Source organism: Melampsora larici-populina (assembly GCF_000204055.1).
Source record: "Melampsora larici-populina 98AG31 unplaced genomic scaffold MELLAscaffold_25, whole genome shotgun sequence".
In the NCBI taxonomy this organism is placed as follows: domain Eukaryota; kingdom Fungi; phylum Basidiomycota; class Pucciniomycetes; order Pucciniales; family Melampsoraceae; genus Melampsora; species Melampsora laricis-populina.
In genome coordinates, this window is record NW_006768789.1 from 652,802 (window position 1) to 673,907 (window position 21,106).

Here is a 21,106-nt window from a genome sequence, read left to right on the forward strand (position 1 = left end):
GCTTCAATGACTCCTTGAAACGAATCGGGGGTCAACCAAAATCCGGGGTCGGTTGTTGCACATGATTGATGATGCACTGCATGGGAACTTGTGAAGGCTGTGAAGCGAGTTTTTTTTTGCAGAGCGGAATGTGTATGATAGATTCAAACATCAAGACTTTTCTTTATGGTAAGGACCAGGTAAAGCTAACATTTTACTTGAGCATCAGGTTCCTTGTGCAATTATTATAATTGCTTCAGTTTGCGTGCTAGTTTTGATTAAAGTCCAACTTCATAAAGATATACCACAGAGACAAGAATACGTAGGGGAAAAGTTGTTAATCGAAATGTGCCACGAGACCTACATCTTTAGGACATGAAAAGAGATTTCTCAGGTAAGTCTGGTTCATAAACCAATGTAACTCCAAGCATACCAAGCCGACCCATGAGATGCTGAGCTGAGTGTTAAACTGATAAGAGACAATATATCATCACTCCTTCTAAGAATAATGGTTTAAATTCCATAGGATCCTGGTTCCAGAATACCTCATACATGGGCTGAGATGTAGAGGCATTCTAGAAACGATTCTACACATCAATCTTGTACAAATATCACGATTTTAATTGCTTTGTAGAAGAGTGTCACTCACTATGGTTCAAGATTGTCTGTCAATTTTCCAATGAACAAAACTTTGACAGTTGCGCTCTAGCTTAACATTAAAGCCCAACAGCGGAGTACAGCGGGGTGGGACTTAGTCCGCAAGCTCCGACTCCGAGGGACTTATACCAAGTTAGGTGTGTGATCACTGCACAGGTTCAAAGAGCAATGTATTTTGTAGCGGAAAGCTGGCCACTAGTACTAAGAAGGAACGTTCTGAAAATGAAATCACATTTCCAAAGAAAATGAAATCACATTTCCAAATATGTGTTTACAATAATTACAAAGAATTGAACGGTACATGCCATAAACTCCTGCCTCATCTTGGTTCAGTAAAGAATAATGAAGAGTGTGTTAAAGGATATAACTGAAAAACATAAACTGATTTCTTTCCAAAAAGGTTTTCAAGAAAAAGAAAACAAGTAAAAACAACCAAAAAGGTTCCAAATCACCAATTTTTACAAAGAGTATGATCAAAAATTTGGATGTGATAACTTTTATTAAATAGAAATCCTCCGGCCTTTTTGTTCTGAATAACTCATTTTCAAACATCAAACCAACCTCTATCTAAAAGAAACATACCTAACTTAGCAATCATAAAACCAGCTGTACCTTTTACAAGATCATTGATGAGTGAAAGTCCAGGAATAGAAGCGATTGGCCAACCACCTCTTGTAAGATCAGTAGGTGCATTATCTTCTTGACTACATAATTCATAAATTATAATTATAGATCATCAGTTTTGAATTCTTTATAGGTTCTTGGAATGTTTCGCACTGACCGATAGATTCTGTATTTTCCATCTTCACATTTCTTCATTGAAATCTTGACGATTAGTCTTACTGTTCCACCTTTAGAGAAGCATCGAATGATTGGACTTCGAGCGGTAACATGTTCTGTCAAGTCTATTTACAATCCAAGTTTTGTTTTTGAATTGAAAAGAAGTGATTAGTTTGATGCATAAATCCTATCATTTGATCTCATTTATAATCAGATTTCGAAATCGGTGGCGGAAACTCACCGATAGCACATTCAGTTTTGTCATGATTGAACATCACCGCATGAAATACGATCTTGTTATCAATAGTCTGTGTTCGACTGATTCGAAAAATATCAAACACATAACAAGAATATCCACAAAAAAACCCACGATGATCAGTGACAGTATCTAATCATTCGATTTTGATGAAAGATTGATCGTATGTATCCTTACAAGATCTTATAAATCCCTTTCAAATCTTCTCTTCCGTTCTCTTTACTATAGGGTTGATTTATAGTTGGATGAATGAGTTGGGCATCACGAGTAAAGTATCTGAGATAGGATTATAAAGAGATAGTTCTTGTGATCAGATCTTATTCATAATAATGTCAGTTCAAGAGTCTTGAGTTTGGGTTGGAAATTCACTTTTCAATGTTATCGGCAATCACCCTTGCACTGTAGGGCTCAGTGATTGATCGAACGACATCTTCAATCTAACAGAAACATGATGTGATCAGCTTCGAATAAGATCCATTCATGATCGACCTCCCGATAGAGTTCTTCAAACTGTTGTCCGGGTAAGCAGATAAAAGGGGACGCGACTTTACCTGAGTAACTGGATTATCCATGGAAAGCTTTTCTAGAGATCAAGAGGTTCGAATATAAATGCTGAGGATCGTGATGGATCAAGAATTGTGATGATCGTGTTTTTGGTTGAGGAGACAGAAGGGTACTAGGAAGCTTTCAATGCTGAATGAAGGCTTCGTTTATATATCTTTTGACACTCCTTGTAGGATTCAAGTCTCTTTCGCTAGGTACTCTTCAGATTTGACTTCACTGTTTCACCTCTCGGTCGGAAATAAATAAATACATATATGGCATATGCGGAGGGAATTAGGAGAAAAGAGCGCCGATCTCGTATATATGTACTCACAAGCCAAGTCCTGAATATACTTCAAAGTTCACCTCGAGTCTGGAAGTCACACCCTTCAACACCCCCTTCAGAGAATGATTGGGTTTGAAGTACCATGGAATGTGATTGTTGACCGCTTCTGCTTCTATCAATCATCATGTCAGAAGAGCCTAAAGCGGGAGACAGGCAGTGCGCTGTAAACAAAGGCTGAGTACTAACTGACTCAACACACACTCACACCCATTCATGATCGGCTTGGAAAGCCTATATAATTTGTCTTCATCGCAAGTCAGTCAGTACGATCAAATCTCGTGCCAAAACATTACAAAACATCTAGAGCCGGACCTAAGATGGAACTTTTGGGTTAGTAACCAATGGACTCCTCGAACGACTTTGTGGAAATAACCCAACTCAGGGCAGCTACGGAAATGAGAACATGTATCTTGGAACACAGTCCAATTGAACAGACTTCCAATCTTCCCGGATGGCTTCAATGCAATTGGTTATATGATGGACCTTTGAAAACAATGTCACGTCATCATCGAAGTTTGCAATAAGCTGGAGCGTCTCATAGCTGAAGTTGAGAGCGAGTGGAATATGATATATACAAGATACAATCAAGACAAGATACAAACATGAAAATAAGAGGCGACAGTTGGATTTACAACCCTTCATTGTTATTGGACGTTGAATCATTTCAAGAAAAAATTGCCTGCAAGCGTTTATGAGTAAAGTAACCCTATTCAAGTTGAAAAGCCACACCCTCTCGTAGGTGGGATTATCTCATATGGCTATAAAAATATTCCTCAAGTTTGCCCTGTGGACGGACATCAAAGGAGTTGGCTCCAGAACTCTTGACGACCCTTTTCGAGCTCAGACTTTCCCGCCAGATCCTCAACAGTAGTTCCGCCATCATCCTCAAAAACCATTCGAAATGGGGCGGCGGAGTCATATTGTGGCCAAGTAGGTTCTATTCAAAGTCCAATCACGTCAGTCTCTTGGGCTTACATCTGCAGGACGCGTCAAGTAGGCAAAGCTTAACGTACCAGGACAGCCCGATTTAGCAAAGTTAAACCAGTACTTTCCAATCAGTGCTGACGTCTTGGCGTTAGAAGAGTCTTCCGACCACGCGTCTTTGATGTTAAAAACAAAAGGAATGTCGACCGAATGACTGGAAACGCATTTGAGAAACGTTTTTAGCGTTGCATTTCGCACAGCACAATGTCAGTCAAAGGAATGGTGTTCAGCTTTCCGCACTTACAATGCGCCTAAGCCTCGCCCGTCTTCAATCTTGTGTACTGTGGCATTCAATTTATACATGTATATCGAAAGGTGTTCATGGCTTTGGGAATTCAGAGTAGAACTCCAGATGTTAGCACAACACTCCAAAGGTGCGTTGAAAAGTCGATCGGATAAAGCTTGACATCCCACAACCGATGTGTAGTCTGGTGTTTTGCCTGAAGTACCATTAGGGAACAAAGGTGGGTAGACTTTGTCGAGATCCTCTCGAGATACTCCTGGAAGCATTTGATGACACAGGGTATCGTATCCATCGGGAAGATGGGCTTGCGTGAACAATACAAATATACTTCCTTCGTCCTCTGTGACTCCTAGCATCACAGATTTCACATATGGGTTCCATTTGCCCTCTTTCAAAACCTGATGGACTGAAGAAGAAGTCCAAATGGCTTTCTTAGACTTCTCAACTGAAAATCCCGCGCTACCAACGTTTTGAGGAGCGGATTTTAAAAGTTCATCAACTGGAACCGATCGGAGAGCTGTGAGACGTTCCTCCCGGGAACCGGTCTTCAAAGCTTTGGTGCATATATCATCGTAGAGTTCATCAGCCGCTTTGGAATCTTGATAGAGCTTTGTTATAAATTTCACGACAAAGTTTGAGTGTCAGGGATGTCAAATCTCAGCAACAATGACAAAAGAGATAGAACAAGAGCAAATATGTGTTAGATAAATCTCACCATTGTACCAGGGAAGCCGGATTCCAAGATAGCGTTCTTGAATAATTTCTTCTGACAAAGAAGAAGATTTGAGATTATCACACCGCCTGGATTTTGAAAAGAATATATATAACATGAACCACCAATTGATCAAGTCTTTTATGCATATGAATAGTGAGTATCGTACAAACCTGCCGATTCCCCAAAGACAGTCACATTATCTGGATTGCCGCCAAATTTCGCAATATTGTCTTGCACCTGGTGGGAAGCGCGAAGTTAGAGTGATGTACATACAAAGTCATATCGCAAAGTGTTAGCGAGAGATGACTTACCCACTGAAGATAAGCTATACAATCGTAAGCACCTATGAAAGAATCGAGTTTATCAGCTTAGGGGCACTATATCCTTTTGGGCACCATATAAGCAAACTCGCCATAGTTTCCCGATAATCCGTCTTCGTCCTGGGCCGTCATTTCTGAAGAAGACAGGAAGCCGAAAATGTTCACTCGATAATTACCCGTTACTACGATGAACTTTCGTCCTTCAGCAGCTTCTCGACGAATCCATTCTGTAGGGTCGTAGATTGACTCGCTGGAGTTTCCATACAAAAGGGCACCCCCACTGAATTGGTATGTAACATGTCAATGCACAGTGATAGCCTGATAAATTTGTTTTCACTACGTACTAAATCCAGACCTAGAAGGGGATCAGAGCCGTGTTTTGTGGATAATGTGGATAAGCCTATTAGCCTACTCTCATGACATCATGAGTGATATGATATGAACCAGAATGGTTTACCAGCACGGGAACGTTATCACCTGGCTGGACACCATCAGGTAAGAACACGTTCAGATTATGACCCTTCTCTTCTGATTGCTCTCGCCAAGTTCGGGGATGATAGCCCGGCTTTCCCAAGTAGACTGTGAGAAATGGATCTGACGTTTGTGGAAAGTATGGGCTGAATTCCAAAATAACGTCCGAAGGTTAGTTTTTTCACAATGAAACAGGAACTCAAATAAAAACAGTGACTCACCCGAACTCATGGCACAGTAGGGGTTCTTGCCAGGAAGTAGGAGGCGTGGGACGTGTCCATCTCGCTGCTTGAGCATAAGGTATTCCCTTGAATATTCGATGTGCGAGTGATCGAAGGCCCAGGAGAAGTCAATCAAATGTGAATTATGGAGAACATAAGAAGCTGAACGAACAAGCCACTTGTTGATCGGGGATTGATCTCCGAATTGACCATTTGCTACACATGAAGCTGTCGATCGATCACTGAGCGGATGAGTATCTTGAAACCCTACCACTGGACCAGAGCTGGTATGAACCAAAAATTCATCTTCTGAAGCCATGGATGACTAGCTAAATGTGAGATTCTACGAGGTTATCAAGCCCAAGTGGTATTGTTCAAATCGGTGAATTATCTAAAGATTGGGGAAATGGATGTAAAGAAGCAAGCTGATATTTGACAAATCGAATCACAGACTAGAAGTACTCTTTTTGCAATTTATGACTTGTGAGATGAATTACTCACACTTCTGAGCGTCATCAGATGACTATTTGATGACTCCAAAGGTTCTGTATCAAAGCTCTCAAAAGCAATCCGAGACAACACCATAACTCGAATCCGGCCCTTCAACTTGCATGCATGAACCCTCTCACAAAGAGCTGTTTGGTCTTTCGCCCAATTTGTGTCATCGCTGTTGTAGAAATGGGGGTTTGAGGAAACTTCGGCGCCTGACGCCAAACCAGTGCGCTGATCTCCGGTAGACCGAAGAACTGCAAACTTAAAGTCACAGTGGTACCGTTGGTTTGAGTACCACAAAAACCAGGAAACATGCGCCTCATGTCTATTATAAAAAGGATATCTTAGCTCTTTCTCTCATTTACAATCTTCATTTCTCTAGATTGTGGATTGTTTCCATCATATATCAGTCTCACATAAGACTGATGTCTGATCCGAGACTGATGTCTGATCCGAGTTCTTCACAGACAAAGACCCCACACCTGAATATCTTTGAAATTACGGTGGCCAGGATACACGCCAGTCATAAGATGAGCCCATCGGTAGTGCAGGGTTTCAAAGAGCAGAGAGGTGGTCTGAAGGTCTCTTGATCAGTACCTGTCAGAAAGGGATAATCACACGACACAAAAGGGGCATACAACACGTTTTAAACCTCTAATCACCACTTTACTGACTACAGTATGACCTCGTTTTATCTTGCCACCTGAAATCAACGTGATTTCATCAAAAATTCGGATCAAAACGAACTAAATCATTTCAAGGCTGGCAGTCGAAATAAGTTCGGATGCGATATACATGAGATACAGTCAAGATAAGATACACACTTCAACATTAGGGGTGAGGAGATACATATTTTGAGAGGCTAAAATGGAGTTCATCACGGCTTTAGTCAAGAATCAAGCATGTCTTGGGCGTTGTTGATCCTAACGGCTTTGTCACTCGTAGAGAAGATGTGTTCAGGCTAACAAGCCATAGCCTTGCGAACATATATTTTTTCATATGATTGGTCTTCAATGAGACTCATGATATTTGGTTCCAGAACTCGTGTCGAGCCTTTTCAAGCTCAGACTTGCCAGCCATATCTTCAACGCTGGTACCACCATCGACTTCAAAGACCGTTCGAAATGGTGCAGCAATATCATATTGGGGCCAAGTAGATTCTATTTTAAATTCAACAATGTCAGTCGATGAAATTTGGGCTCTTATATTCACGCATACACTGTAGGAAAACGCGCCGAAGATATGGAGAAGAACTGACCAGGACACCCAGATTTAGCAAAGGTGTACCAGTACTTGCCCATCAGAGCTGAAGTCTTGGCATTGGTAGAATCTTCCGACCAAGCTCCTTTGATATTAAAAATGAAAGGAACGTCGACCGAATGACTGAAGATGAAGATCAGAGATGTCGTTAATTGTAGTGCTCAGCGCAACATCAGATAATCCAAAGATGGCGTAGCTTTGACTTACAATGCACCTAAGCCTCGTCCGTCCTCAATCTTGTCTACTGTAGCGTTTAATTTATACATATACACCGAGAGACGTTCACCGGTTTGAGCATTAGGAGTGGAGCTCAAAATTTTGGCACAGTTTTCTGTAGGTGCGATGAAAATTTGATCGGATAAAAGCTGACATGCCACACTAGAAGCGTAGTCTGGACTTTCTCCAGATTTGATATCCGGGAAAACAGGAGGATAAAGCTTATCGAGATGCGCTCGTGGTACTTTTGAATACATTCTTTCGCACATTAAGTCGTATCCGTCTTTCGAAACGCCTTGAAAAAGCATCGCAAAGATACTTCCCTCGTCTTTTGTCGTACCCAGCAACACTGATTTGAGATAAGGACTCCATTTGCCTTCTTTCAAAGCGTCGTTTCCTGAAGCAGAAGTCCAAATGCCTTTGTTAGACTGTTCAGTCGAAAATCCTACGGTGCCAGCGCCTTGAGGAGAGTATTTTAGAAGCTCATCAGCTGGGAGTGATCGGAGAGCTGCGAGACGCTCAGCTTGGGGAGTGGTCTTCAGAGCTTTGTCACATAGTTCCTCGTAAAACGTGTCAGCCAACTTGGGTTCTACATAAGGCTTTGGGTTGGATTCAAGGGGAACATTAGAGTGATGCAAATGCTAAAACTAAGCAATGGGTAAAATGGGATGAAATGGAAGATTGTATGACTTCAATAAAACTTACGATTGTACCAGGAGTACCAGATTGAAGGATGGCGTTCTTGAAAAGTTTCTTCTGGCATAGAAGAAGATTAGAAACCACCACACCACCTGTTTTTCAAAGAAAACATATGCATAGATGACCGATCAGTTGAGTTTTTAATCCACCAAATGGCGAGGTCATACGACTACGCATACCTGCTGATTCCCCAAAGGCAGTCACATTGTCTGGGTCGCCACCAAATTTCGCAATATTGTCTTGGACCTGGTGACGAACGTGATGTTGGTATGCGATCCATGCAGTGGGATGAGGTAAAACGTGCAATATCTCACCCACTGAAGATAAGATATACAGTCATAAGCCCCTACAAAATGATTCAGACTATTAGCCTAGGACAGTGTATTGTTTCCGGTTCTATACAACTCACCGTAATTTCCTGATAATCCATCCTCGTCCTGGGCCGCCAATTCTGAAGAAGACAGAAAACCGAACAGGTTCACTCGATAATTACCCGTCACGACGATAAACTTTCGTCCTTCGGCAGCTTCTCTGCGAATCCATTCGGTGGGGTCGTACATCGATACGCAGGCACTCCCGTTCAAAAGAGCACCTCCACTGAAAATTGAATACAGTTTTGATTTGATGTGACAAGTCAACACTTTGGATATAAACATTGATTGGGCTTGTCCGACTGTGTTCATTACTTACTAAATCCAAACCTATAGTAAAACCAGATTCAAGATTGGTGAATAAATATGTTTGATAAACCATTGAGTTTCATATCATGATAGCAATGAGTAATTTGGACCACCTACCATTACGGGAACTTTATCGCCTGTCTGAACTTCATCAGGGAGGAAGACATTCAAGTTGTGACCTTTCTCTTCTGATTGCTCTCGCCAAGCTCGGGGGTGAAGTCCTGGCTTTCCCAAATAAATCACTTCAACGGAAACTGGTTGTTGTGAGAGTGGTTCTTGTGGAAACCGTAGTTGTGGAAAGTGTGGGCTAAACCCAAAAATGCGTGAGATTCTTTTCAAGATGACTCGAACTTCGAGCAAGATGACTCACCCGAACTCGTGGCACAGAAGAGGTTCTTGCCAGGAATTAGGAGGCGTGGGACGTGTCCATCTTGCAGCTTGCGCATAAGGTATTCCCTAGGGATTTCGATGGGAGAGTGATAGAAGGGCCATGAGAATTCAATCGAATGCAAATTGAGGCGAATCTAAGAAGCTGAACGAACAAGCCACTTGTTGATCGGGAGTTGATCTCCGATTTGACCACTTGCTACACTGGAGGCTGTCGATCGATCACTGAGTGGATGAGTATCTTGAAACCCTACCACCGGCCCAAAGTTGGTATTAACCAAAAGTTTATCGTTGGAAGACATGAATGAGTAACTGAAATTGAAGCTAGAGTAGACCCAATTGGTCAAGAGGATTCGAGAACAAGTGATTTTATCCTAAATGTCTGATGTTAGACAACAGGCAACGATGCGCATTCTGTTCGATGTAACGTTTTCGTCACGGAATATCGTGACGCTATCATGTCGAGCTTGGAGCTGCTTGGAGGCAAAAGCGAGGCGAAAAGCGGAATATCGAATCTGTTTCTGAAATATCGTTCTCGGGATGATCCCCGATCCGAGGAAGAGACTTTCCAGACATCCGCATAATATCCCTTAGAGTACCCACTATCATGAGGGTGATTTATCGTAAATTTTGCGTTCCTGAGCGCAAAATTAGGGCGGTTCAAGAAGAGAACCGCGAGCAACGTGGTCGCCGAGTCGCGATCAGTCTTTTTAAGGTTGCTCAATCCTTAAAAAGCTTGATCGCAAAGCGGCGAATGCTGTAAACTTACGTTTTACAGCTTTGTAAATTCAGGAACACAGTCCCAACCGTTCTTTTTTTGGCTTTGTTTTCTTTTTTGTTTTCTTGTGTTTTTGTACAGAATTTTTGTTAATGAAAGAGGAAGCCATCGAGAAAAAAAAAATACGAGAAAACAAGGTCCTTTCTTGACCAAAAATTGTCAGAATCCAGGAACAAAAAAAAGAAAGAATGTAAGTAATTCTTTTTTTCGGCTCAATTGTCCCTGTCTTTTGGAAATTCAGGGACAGAATTTAAAAATTTTAAAGGCCGATTACGAGATCGCCAAACCGTGAACCACCTCTAAAGGTGGTTCACGACCTTAAAATTTTACTTAAAATTTACAGACCCCGAACAAGATGTAAAATATAAAAAAGGGCTGTAAAAGCCCTTCTTCGTGTTTTAGCTAAGTTGGTAAACGCATGAAATCCACTACGGATTGATGTAACGAGTGATTTACCAACGATAACGCATTCTTAAGACACTCTACACTCTATGGCAAAATCATGAACTGACTTATACTATCTTACTGCACCTCACCCAGCTCACTTCTATGCTGATGACCACCTTGGTGACTAGAAAGAACCAAAGTGAAGTCTTCAGTTGTTGACAAGAAACTAGCCAACAAGCTTTCTCATCTCTTGTTTGATCTCGGTGAAATTGATCCCGCGAGATCACTTTTTTTTTCAAAAAAAAAACTTTTTCAGCAAGTTCAGAGTAAACAGCTAATCTTATCAAGCCGGGATCTTGAGGGGACAAAGAGGATTGAAGGTGTGCAAAGCTGGATGGATGCAGATGAATCATCGGATGGCAGTTTACCGATTGGATGCGTCAAATCCTACGATAAATCAAGTTTTAAGCTTTCGTAGATTTGAACAAGCGTGATGCAAAATTTGATGCAGTCGTAGGGACCGGTGTGCAAAGCTGGATGGATGCAGATGAATCATCGGATGGCAGTTGACCGATTGGATGCGTCAAATCCTACGATAAATCAAGTTTTAAGCTTTCGTAGATTTGAACAAGCGTGATGCAAAATTTGATGCAGTCGTAGGGACCGGTGTGCAAAGCTGGATGGATGCAGATGAATCATCGGATGGCAGTTGACCGATTGGATGCGTCAAATCCTACGATAAATCAAGTTTTAAGCTTTCGTAGATTTGAACAAGCGTGATGCAAAATTTGACGCAGTCGTAGGGACCGCAAGTGTAAAACAGGCCCATAGTGGACCTGTGTGCAATTTAGCGGTAAAGTTACGATAAATCACCTCGTTACCGCAACCATAGTGGGTGCTCTTAGCGATGTGATGTACCTAAACGTCGCAATAGACATCTGAGCGTGTTGTTGGCATACAAACAAGATAACCCGACCGAGCGGATGCGACATATGATGGCCGCGTAAATAAGCGTAAAAACACATCAGTCTGTCTCCTCCAATGAATCGAATGTGCTGTCTAACGCTGAACATTGGCTACGATTAGGGCAGTCTTGGGGGCTCACCCGCTGACAAGCATTTAAGAAACGGTGCCAGTGGGGGAACCGTGACGCCGCTAAGTTTCATCGTGTTTGACGAACATGTCGACGCTATCAGGGTGAGCAATTATTCCTTCAATGGTTTGCTATGTAGTATAGCGGTTCTTCACGCCATTATTGTTGATGTCACTGCTCAGCAACTTCAGGAACTGCCAGCAAGGATCTACTTATCATGATGCCATATGTATTGAGAATAAACAAAGTGAGTTCCACAGATGTGTGGAACCTCGTGGGTTTTGTTGAGCACAATGTGAGATAGTCTGTGCCGCAGTCGTGCTAGTCACGTGACTACTATCATCGTAGTTGGTGTTCGATTAACTGAGTGGAGTCAGCAAGATGGGGGTCAGATATGGGAAACGAAGTAGTATAGTCAAGAATGGATTTCACGTGTATAACATGAACTAATTGGGAAAGAGGACGACATGCAAGATGAAGATCCCCCAAACAATCGAACAAAGATGATTGGGAGTAGGTGGATCTGCTATACACGTCTCCAGATGAAGTTGGTAGGAGTTCTCCACATCCTCTCTCAGTACATAGTAACGTTCCCCGGTACACGATCCACAAATCTTCAGAGATCAGTCAAACCCAATTCATCATTAGTTCCCCACATACACGCCAGACGGAAGATAGTACTTGTTTCCCACTTTCTTTTTTCGTCACCCACCCACCCTCACCGAAAAAAAAAAATTAAAAAAAAAAAAAATTATATATATACATTTATCTCACAATAATCCAAATTAATAAGTATCAGTTTAGTTTCCTTTCGTATCACATTAATTAATATCTTTTCCAATACAGAAATCCACTTATGAAAAATCAAAAAACCATCAAACAAAATTCTTTCTTCTCTTATCATTTCTACTAATAGATTAGCGTGTTTCAGACTTTTTTCAGAGGGCTGTTAGTGAAGGGCAAGGGGTTTTATTCTTTACATTTATCCATGAGTTGTTAGTATCGTACAAACAAATTGTAGTAGTGTAGCCTCTGGCCTCCCCATAGGGGTCTTTTCTTTGTTAGTCGACGATAGGTCTCGGTAGTTTTTTCTCATCACTTTTATCCGATTCCAGTAATTCAAGAAAACCTCGTTTCGTGCGTGCCGCTACGCGGCACCACTCCGCGTACACCTGTCCTATGAGCATACCAGTGAGAATAGCCACACCACATCGCAGCACATTCCACAATATGTCGATCGGTGGATACACAGCATGTGAAAGTTCTTGAATCGCCGGGCGTGCACACCAACACATGGTGTTTTGAAAATTGACAGTGATCACACACCACCAAAGGTGGGTACACCACGGTATCAAACCACATAAATGGTTCATTTGTGGGATACAAAGTAGAATCCGGGCACGTGCCCGGCTTTGTGCCCGGAATTATTTTGGCAGTAAATTTTGATTTTCTGGGCAAAAGTCCGGGCCCAGAATTCAAATTTACTGCCAAAAAATATCTGGGCACAAAGCCGGGCACTTGCCCGGATGCTACTTTGTATCCCGTAATTGCCCATATACCCAACACCACGGCAATAGGGCGTCTCAAGTTGAATTTTTTTGTTTTTCATTTCACACTTGGACCCTATTTGTATTTTTCATTTACTTCTCCAAGTGATTGAATCAAACAAAGGGTTTTGGCCTCTGAGTCAACGTGATGTTCGAGGCATATTAATTAATTCCTTCAATCAAAGCTTTGATAAGGTGAAATAAGTTGAAAATGATAGGGTGCCGAGCAGTTGAAAATAATAAGGATAAGGGATCAAAGACAGCTGGTCCAAGCATCTGACACTTGTCTAATACCATACTTATGTCCCACTCGGACGGCAGACACGGCCATTTCAGCCTCAAAACCTCTCATGTTGAGGTGTGAGAAAGGGCCCTGTGCTGAAAACAAACAGAACTAACAGATCCCTTTGCTCTGGTATCAAGAGAGTCAAAGCTCAATTTCTGATTTTGCTCTCAGATAAATGTTTGTTTTACACTTGGACACTGTTTGAAAATCACCAGAAAACCTCTACTCAAGATGCCCTAATGAGGTACTTGAGTCTCATCTGCAGATTGTCAGATGAAATCCGCACTGCACATCTGTAACTCAATTAATGGTGCACAAACCAATAGTTGCAATGCACACATAAGACGGGTAAAGCTAGGAACAGGTTCTAACTGCGGGAGTTTTAAATCAAACATTTATAGTTGTAGGTACAGGCATATTCATGATTGATGAACACTCAAGAAAAAATCAAATGTTTTGTGCTGTACCTGTTTACAATTTGTGTTGATCATTTGAAAGGTTTTGTGTCATATGTTCATCAATTATGAATATGGCTGCAACATATTATTTCCTGATGGGAATGTCACTGAATAATAGGATACGGGATGTGTAATAAAAATGTATTTGATGTTGGTCCGGGTTTTGATTTTGTGATATTACCAATTTGGCAATTGACATCATCTCTTGTTGACCAGAGATTACCAATTTTATTTACCATATTCCATTATTCATCTTCTCATTTGGAAATCTATCTTATCTTATTTCTTCAAAGTGTTATCTATTTCTCAAGGCCACCCTGCCCTCCCCGCTTTGTTGGTCTGTGTTTCTTTTTTTACAACATTTTATTATGTATGTCATAGGTTTTTTTAAAAAAAAGAGTCAGGAGAGGTTTCTTGTCTTAAAAAATTTATGTTTTTTTTGGTAGTGGTAGTTATTCATGGTACAGTTGTTCAAGGCTAGTCTCAACCACAGCTTTGTCTGCTCAAAAACTCAGCCTAGGCTGCCCAATCTTTATAGCCAGTTTTCTATTGCCTTCAGTTCAACTTTGAGGCCCTTTCTTCAAAGAGTAATCAAAGAAGCCGGTCATATCTGTGTATCTCTCCCAAAGTTTTGTTGTGAACTTCATCCAATAGAACTCTGTTGGGTGGTTATCAATCATTGTAGGTTCTGTTTCAATCAATCTGTTTGGAATCAATCTATTTTTCTACTTGATTTGGCTTTACAACCAATCCCTTTTGTATGATCATTCATTTTTTCAATCATCCCCTTTTCTCAGTCAATCCATTTTCTTTGATCAAGCCTTCTTTTTAATTGCTCTGTTTTTGTCAATCTCTTTTATTGTTCCTTTGTTAAAACCAAAGATGGATCCATCACTTTTACTGATCATGTCTTGACTTGAAGATTATCAAAAACTCATCATTTGCTCAAATATCAATATTGATTCAGCAAAGTAAATGCAATGGTTGTGTCAACCGTGAGAGGTTCTGCGGAGCAGAACCTCCATGGCATAACACATCTAATAAAAATACACTTCTTTATCACATAGTCAGTATAAAATAAATAAAAGATTTAAAATATATTTTCATCATTAAAACACATACATCTCTCTCACTCAAGTTTCAAGAGTGTAAAAACATAATACACTGAACTCAAAATATCAAACCCTTAAGTCCCCAATGACATTACTACCCTAGTCACAACTAATCAAGATTGTGACAAGGCAAGGGTCTTTCTAACTAATCCAAGCAAAGTTGAAGACAACGGATGATCAGTCCAGATCGAAAAACCAGCCCTTCATTTAGTCCTAAAGATATTTGAACCCTAGAGACAAAAAAGATGAAACAGCTAAGGATTTTGTATCAGACAATTATCCCATAAAAGGAACACTATCCTCATAACTTGACAAAGGATCATCTTTTAGCACAAATACACACTTTTACACGAAAAACCTTTTTCTGTTACAGTCAACTCCCTCTAATTACATACAGTTTGGCGGGTGGTTTTCTCATGCACTTAAAGGAATATGCACTTATAGACCTCATTTTGGCTGGCAAACCCCTTTTTGGCGGCAAAAAATCCTATGCACATAGAGAATTATGCACTTACAGGGATATCAAGTTAGAGGGAGTTGACTGTAGAAGATCACCTATTTTTACCTTTATCTGAATATCTGCTCAAAAAGCCAGTTCTCACTTTAAAATAAATCTATTCTAGGATTATCTTTTGGCACGACTGTTTCTTTTCTTCTCCAGATATCCTTTTTTCCTCCTCATCTTTTCATTCTTAGGACGTTAAAGATTGTTTAATGTGCGTGTTATTCAATTAAAGTTCCTTAACCAACCATCCTCCTTTTGATAAAAAGCTTGTATTATCAAACCGTTGCTAAAGCGTCACCCAGGCTCATTTATGGTACACAAATATCGTTCTGGCAATTTCCAGAAGGTTTTTTCCAGAACTCCAGAACCCTTCGGGAAGCGTTCTGGCGTTCTGGAAAAAACACAAATACACACATAAACTTTCTGCTGCAGCCGTTCATTCCCCACATGCATCACCTAACAAACATGGATCAAGTGATCAGCAATGACTACCTCAAGCCAACCCAAGAAGATCAAGTTATCACGCTGTTCACTTTACAAATTCACCCATCTGCGCTTCAGGCCTTTTAATCAACCTTCAATTTGAACTTCAGATCACCAAACTTCTATACGGAACCCATTCCAGGTATCGAGAAATTTTTATTGGCTTGAGATGGGTCATTCACCGTGAATCAATTAATACTGATTATTGTTCCCAAGCCCATTTCAAACACTTTGAGTCGCAATAGATTGAGTGAAAAAAGCATCTTGCCGCGTAGTATCTTGCCCGGATTCATGAACATCAGTCGTTTGTGCGATGGGTTTGGTGCAAAGAGGCCTTAAATGTCCTGTCAATTGAAACAGGCGTTCAGAGTTCTTCAATCTCTTTGAACTTTAAACTCGGCAGGCCAATCTTCCCCATCTGCCTTTGAGAAAGTATGTAATATTATACATACGTGAATCTTTCAAGTTGAGGTTGGGTTTTTTTGAGCCATAATCGAGAAGTGAGAATGGAAGTGCTGAGATGGGAGAGGGATGAGATTTGGTGTCCTAGGGGATGAGGGGAGTGCCAGCGGAGTAGGTGGTGGTTTGGTTCATGGTGTAGTCGGGCTTCTGGAATTCTGGAGTGTGGGGCATTCAAAGTTGCAGAACACCAGAACGCCAGAACACACCAAACAAAAAAACTTCTGGCGTTCTGGAAAAAGCGTTCTGGAAATTTCCAGAACAATATTTGTGTACCACAATTATACGTCAGTACCGTATTCACCTGGGCAGATCAATAAGTGATTGCACTTTCTGATACACTGGTAATGGTCTTCTCCCGTACCAAAGACAGCTATAAAGAACCGATTATAGCTTAAAATTGATAAAATTACTTACTAAGATCAAAGAAATATTTTTTAGTAAGTATCATTCATCTTTAGATTTCACCAATTTACCTACCAGGTTAAGTCTTGAGCTGACAGGTTGACTCTGGTTGAGTGCTGACATACTTATACAGGGGCTTAAATAAGGCACAGTAGGCCCATAAGCACTTGATTAAGTACTGAACTAAGTGGGCTTAGGCTCTTAGGTACCCCAGGTCCAAAATGTGAAGTGTCACACAAAATGAAAAAAAACTGCCCACCCATTCATCTCAGCAAGTCATTATCAGCTTAAGGAACCTCTCAAACCCCTAAAAATGACTTATTACATGCCATTCATCAGTAGGGGTGAGAAAAGTTACATTGTATAATCAAATTTTGTTTTTGCAGAGCAGCTGTGGTTGAGACCAGCCTTGAACAACTGTAGTATTGTTTGGCCGCTGCTATTTGCATCCCGCAAAGAATCCATGTAGGTGCTGCCCAAATTACCCCTACATGGGTGTTTCCCACAAGAAAGGGCCTACATTCCCACAAACTTGGATGTAGGCATTGTTTTCTGACACCTACATCAAAAACCTGTGGGAATTTTCAATGTGGGTGCTGGAAAATAAGTGCCTGGTAAGTAGGCGCATGCAAAAATGCCTGCATGCCTTTTAGGGCATGTAGGCGCTATTTTTGAGCATCTACATTTAGGGCCCGTTTGGCTGGTTTTCCAAAAATCTGTTACACAAAAACGATCTTTCAATCTGCCCCTTTTTTGAGGGGCGGATTGAAAAACTCGGAATTCGGCTTTTTCATTGACCAAACAGTCGACCAAGTAGGTTAACGAAAGATCAAAATGGAGGGGCAAACAGGGCAAAAACACTTTTTGGTCTCAAAAACAGCCTCAGGGCTGTTTTTCAAAATTGAAGATTTTTTGATCAAAAACCGTTTTTGGTTTTGATCAAAGACCGTTGCCGAACACCTGTGTTTTTCATGAAAATCAAAAACCGTTTTTGGGTTCCAGCCGAACGGGCCCTTATCTTTCTGGTCAGATAAGTGCCTACTTGCAGTTTGGAATATGTAGGTGCTAATAATCAAGCGCCTACATAGCACCTATAACTCAAGACTAGTCAGATGGGTAATCAAGAACCACATATAAGACCTTTTCACCTTCTAAAGCAGAATCTTTGAGTTAAAATGAGGAATTTGGAGGACAAGTGTTTTGACTCAAAATGAGGGTATTGGAGGACGTAAACAGTGTTTTGAGTCAAAATGAGGGATCAAGAGGACATAAACAGTGTTTTGACTTGAAATGAGTGATCCGGAGGACATAAAAAGGGTTTTGAGCGTAGAACATGGTTTGAGTCAAAATGAGGGTATTATTAGAGGTTTACATTGTAGAACTTATAACCCAACAAGGGTGATACAGAGTGTGGAGGGGATAATCTACCAAATAAAGACGAGTAGAATATGTCTACAGACTGTCCTCCTAAAACAAGACAATCAGACAAGGGAACTCAAGTACTGATAAGTATCAGAAGAGAAAAGTAACTGATTTAATTCTCAAAAGACTAAACACATGGTTTTTAAGATGAAAAGCACAATTCTAATTGAATCTCAACACTTATAGTTAGCTCTCAACACTTATAGTGTTTTTCCAGACTGATAACTCAAGAATAGTGAAATATCTTTTTGATATCATTCCCAATGGACTTTATAAGTCAAAACACTACAACACTGAAGTAAATTTCTCTTTATAGCTATAATAAAGGGTGTATTTAAGTGATCAGGTACTATTAAAATAAGTCTATGATGATAAACAAAATGATAATTTTGTAAATGATAAAGAAAAAAGGGGAACAACAACACCCAAATCCTTCAGTTGATGATATATATAACACCAAAACAATGATTAACAACTTCAAAACCATCAAAAACCATCAAAAACCCTCCAATGTAACCTTATGATGTCATTATTAATATTGTTTTCTATGATTTAAGCTATGAATTTCATCAATTGATGCTAATAAAGGATGAAAACATCTTCTTATGATGAATACAGGTCCTTTTTTCCTAATACTCATAGCTGAAAACCATTTTTGGAAATACAGATTTTTTGTAAGTTTGTTCAATTTTGAATTACTATAGCTCATTTTGTAGCCCTTGTGATATTGATCATTTATCACACCAATATGACCTATTTCTGATGTGTGATGAATAAATTATTGAGTTGTAGAGATTGAGAAAATAAGCTTTTGCCATGTAAATGTTGCTTTACATGTTATGTCAGCACCAAATTTGAAATTCACACCATTTTCTTTGTTTCCTTATAACTTTTTCACTAATCCTCTTTTACTAATGATTTAAAGGTTGTGCATTATGAAATGAATAATTCTGACAAGTTTTGACATATTTCATTAGTTGAAAACCTCCATTTTTGACAAAACTCACACCTTTTTTCCACTTTTCTCATCTAATATTGATTTTCCTTGTATAAAAAGATCATCCTGAATCAATACATTCTTAAGAATAACTATAAAGTTGATTTTTAAAACTCTTGGCGCCATCAATCCCTCAATGACATCACTACACAGGAATTAATCCCATGGTACCATTTCTCAAAATTCCCCCTTTCTTGAATGACTTCACTTCCCCCTTATCAATTCAAATCATCAAAGTTGTTGATGACTAGAGTGACCTTCCTCTCTCAGAAAAAAACCTCCTTGAACCTATAACTCCCATAATAATAACCCAAAACCCATTTCCCAACCTTTGTACCTATATTTTTGAGTTTTTTATGTATTTCTTTTTCTTTCTTCTTTCTGATAATGTTCAACTTGTTTTAAGTTGATTAAATTTAGTGTAAATAAATGATGATTACATAAGATTGATTTATAATCAATGAACACTGCAATAATAAAATAAGAAATACCCTGATTTTGCTCCAGAGACTTCAATTCTTCTATTAATGATATAATTTTTCGATTTTTCTTGATTGACTATATAAATTGATTACCACAATGTCCTCCAATTCCCACAATAAAACCATGTAGGCGCCTCCACAACAGTTCCTTGAGGATGTAGGTGCTCAAACCCATCAAAAATGATGCCTACATGTTGAAATCACCATTTGGGCATCATTTGGCTATGTCTACATTTAAAAAGTCAAATGTAGGCATCATTTTATTACGCCTACATAATGTAGGGGTCAATTTTCTGCGCCTGCATTTCGAATTTGAGCGCCTACATTCCCATTTTCACATTCAGGAACACCCCAGTTGGCCTTGGGGTCTGCGAACTCTCCAGCGTGCGGGTATTCTGAGCTCAACTCCTGTTGTAGCCCAGCTAATTCAGTGAAGCTGCCCAAGATTTTCAAAAAACCAAAAAAAACAGAAAGTCACTAACGGTCCGGGGGTTACAGTCAGTCTGTTTGGAGCTGGTGAATCTTTTTGGTTCATGATGTGAATGAGATGGTGAATAAGAAAGTCTTGGAGTTGTAAACCTGACTATTGGTATGTTTCCAGGTGGTGCTACGGCGGGAAGGGCAAGAACTAATCTAGCCGCCCAAATGTGTCATTCAAAATCCAAAAGCAGTTGACCTGTGGTCAAGAAGATAGAGGAATTGTGTTTGGAAGGCAAAAATGAAAACAGCACCAAATCTTCTATTGTTGGTCTGCGACAGAAGATGCTGGTGGTTTTAGGGCTGTGAACCGGACCCGGCCCGGCCCGGCCAACTCTGCCCAACGTCTTTCACAGAGCTGACGGTACGCGCCCTGGGGCATCCATATCCTGCTTGATGACAGCTGAATATGGCCCCGTAGGCGCTTCAGGCGGCTCAGGCGCCCAACCCGGCCGGGGTGCTGACCCTTTTTTTGCCAAAAAAACGCCTTCACGCCAGTCTCTTACCGTCCCTGAGCAGTTTTCTGAGGTCATCGGGCTCACTCAGGGCTGAATTTGGCCACGGGGCCGGCCCTGAACTCTCAGGGTCAGGTCACAGCCCTAGGTGGTTTTGGCGGGATGTGGCTCACATATTTTGCCTATCTTGACTGTGCGCATGAACCCCAAGGCCGTTTTTTCAAGTGATATTTTGCCAACCTGTCTGAAAATGACTGTACATCACGGTTTGTGTTACGCATCTGTGGATTCTCTAATTCTACCAAAGCAAAAACAGGCTTGGTGTGAAACCCAAGGCAGGGGCCAAAAGAAAAATATTACTTTAATAATGAGAACACACCCTACAGGCTGGCTAGCAGACACATAACTACAACATTTAAAACCAACTCAAACTTGACTATAAAAATGACAATGAAAATATTCTAACTGAATAAAAATGAAATATAACTCTCAATGAATGAAAAATCAAAT

The 21,106-nt window shown here is 40.4% G+C and overlaps 3 protein-coding genes across 3 annotated transcripts; all 3 read right to left on the reverse strand.

Moving 5' to 3' along the window:
- Nucleotides 1-695: 695 nt before the first annotated feature.
- Nucleotides 696-2,244, reverse strand: MELLADRAFT_107814 (uncharacterized protein; the record flags this gene model as incomplete). Its single annotated transcript, XM_007411530.1, has 6 exons — nucleotides 696-784; nucleotides 1,219-1,340; nucleotides 1,418-1,541; nucleotides 1,896-1,948; nucleotides 2,042-2,109; nucleotides 2,224-2,244. The coding sequence occupies 6 exons, from the start codon at nucleotides 2,242-2,244 to the stop codon at nucleotides 696-698; spliced, it is 477 nt and encodes a 158-aa protein (XP_007411592.1).
- A 1,114-nt stretch (nucleotides 2,245-3,358) lies between these two features.
- MELLADRAFT_88228 (carboxylesterase) lies at nucleotides 3,359-5,835 on the reverse strand (the record flags this gene model as incomplete). The annotated part of the gene is made up of 11 exons (XM_007411529.1): nucleotides 3,359-3,498; nucleotides 3,575-3,699; nucleotides 3,790-4,397; nucleotides 4,505-4,590; nucleotides 4,675-4,741; nucleotides 4,816-4,818; nucleotides 4,900-5,104; nucleotides 5,169-5,179; nucleotides 5,282-5,441; nucleotides 5,517-5,602; nucleotides 5,689-5,835. The coding sequence occupies 11 exons, from the start codon at nucleotides 5,833-5,835 to the stop codon at nucleotides 3,359-3,361; spliced, it is 1,638 nt and encodes a 545-aa protein (XP_007411591.1).
- Nucleotides 5,836-6,772: 937 nt separating this feature from the next.
- MELLADRAFT_123903 (carboxylesterase) lies at nucleotides 6,773-9,603 on the reverse strand (the record flags this gene model as incomplete). The annotated part of the gene is made up of 11 exons (XM_007411528.1): nucleotides 6,773-7,168; nucleotides 7,267-7,391; nucleotides 7,476-8,083; nucleotides 8,190-8,275; nucleotides 8,363-8,429; nucleotides 8,498-8,529; nucleotides 8,593-8,780; nucleotides 8,874-8,884; nucleotides 8,981-9,170; nucleotides 9,234-9,319; nucleotides 9,406-9,603. The coding sequence occupies 11 exons, from the start codon at nucleotides 9,550-9,552 to the stop codon at nucleotides 7,029-7,031; spliced, it is 1,680 nt and encodes a 559-aa protein (XP_007411590.1).
- Nucleotides 9,604-21,106: the final 11,503 nt, after the last annotated feature.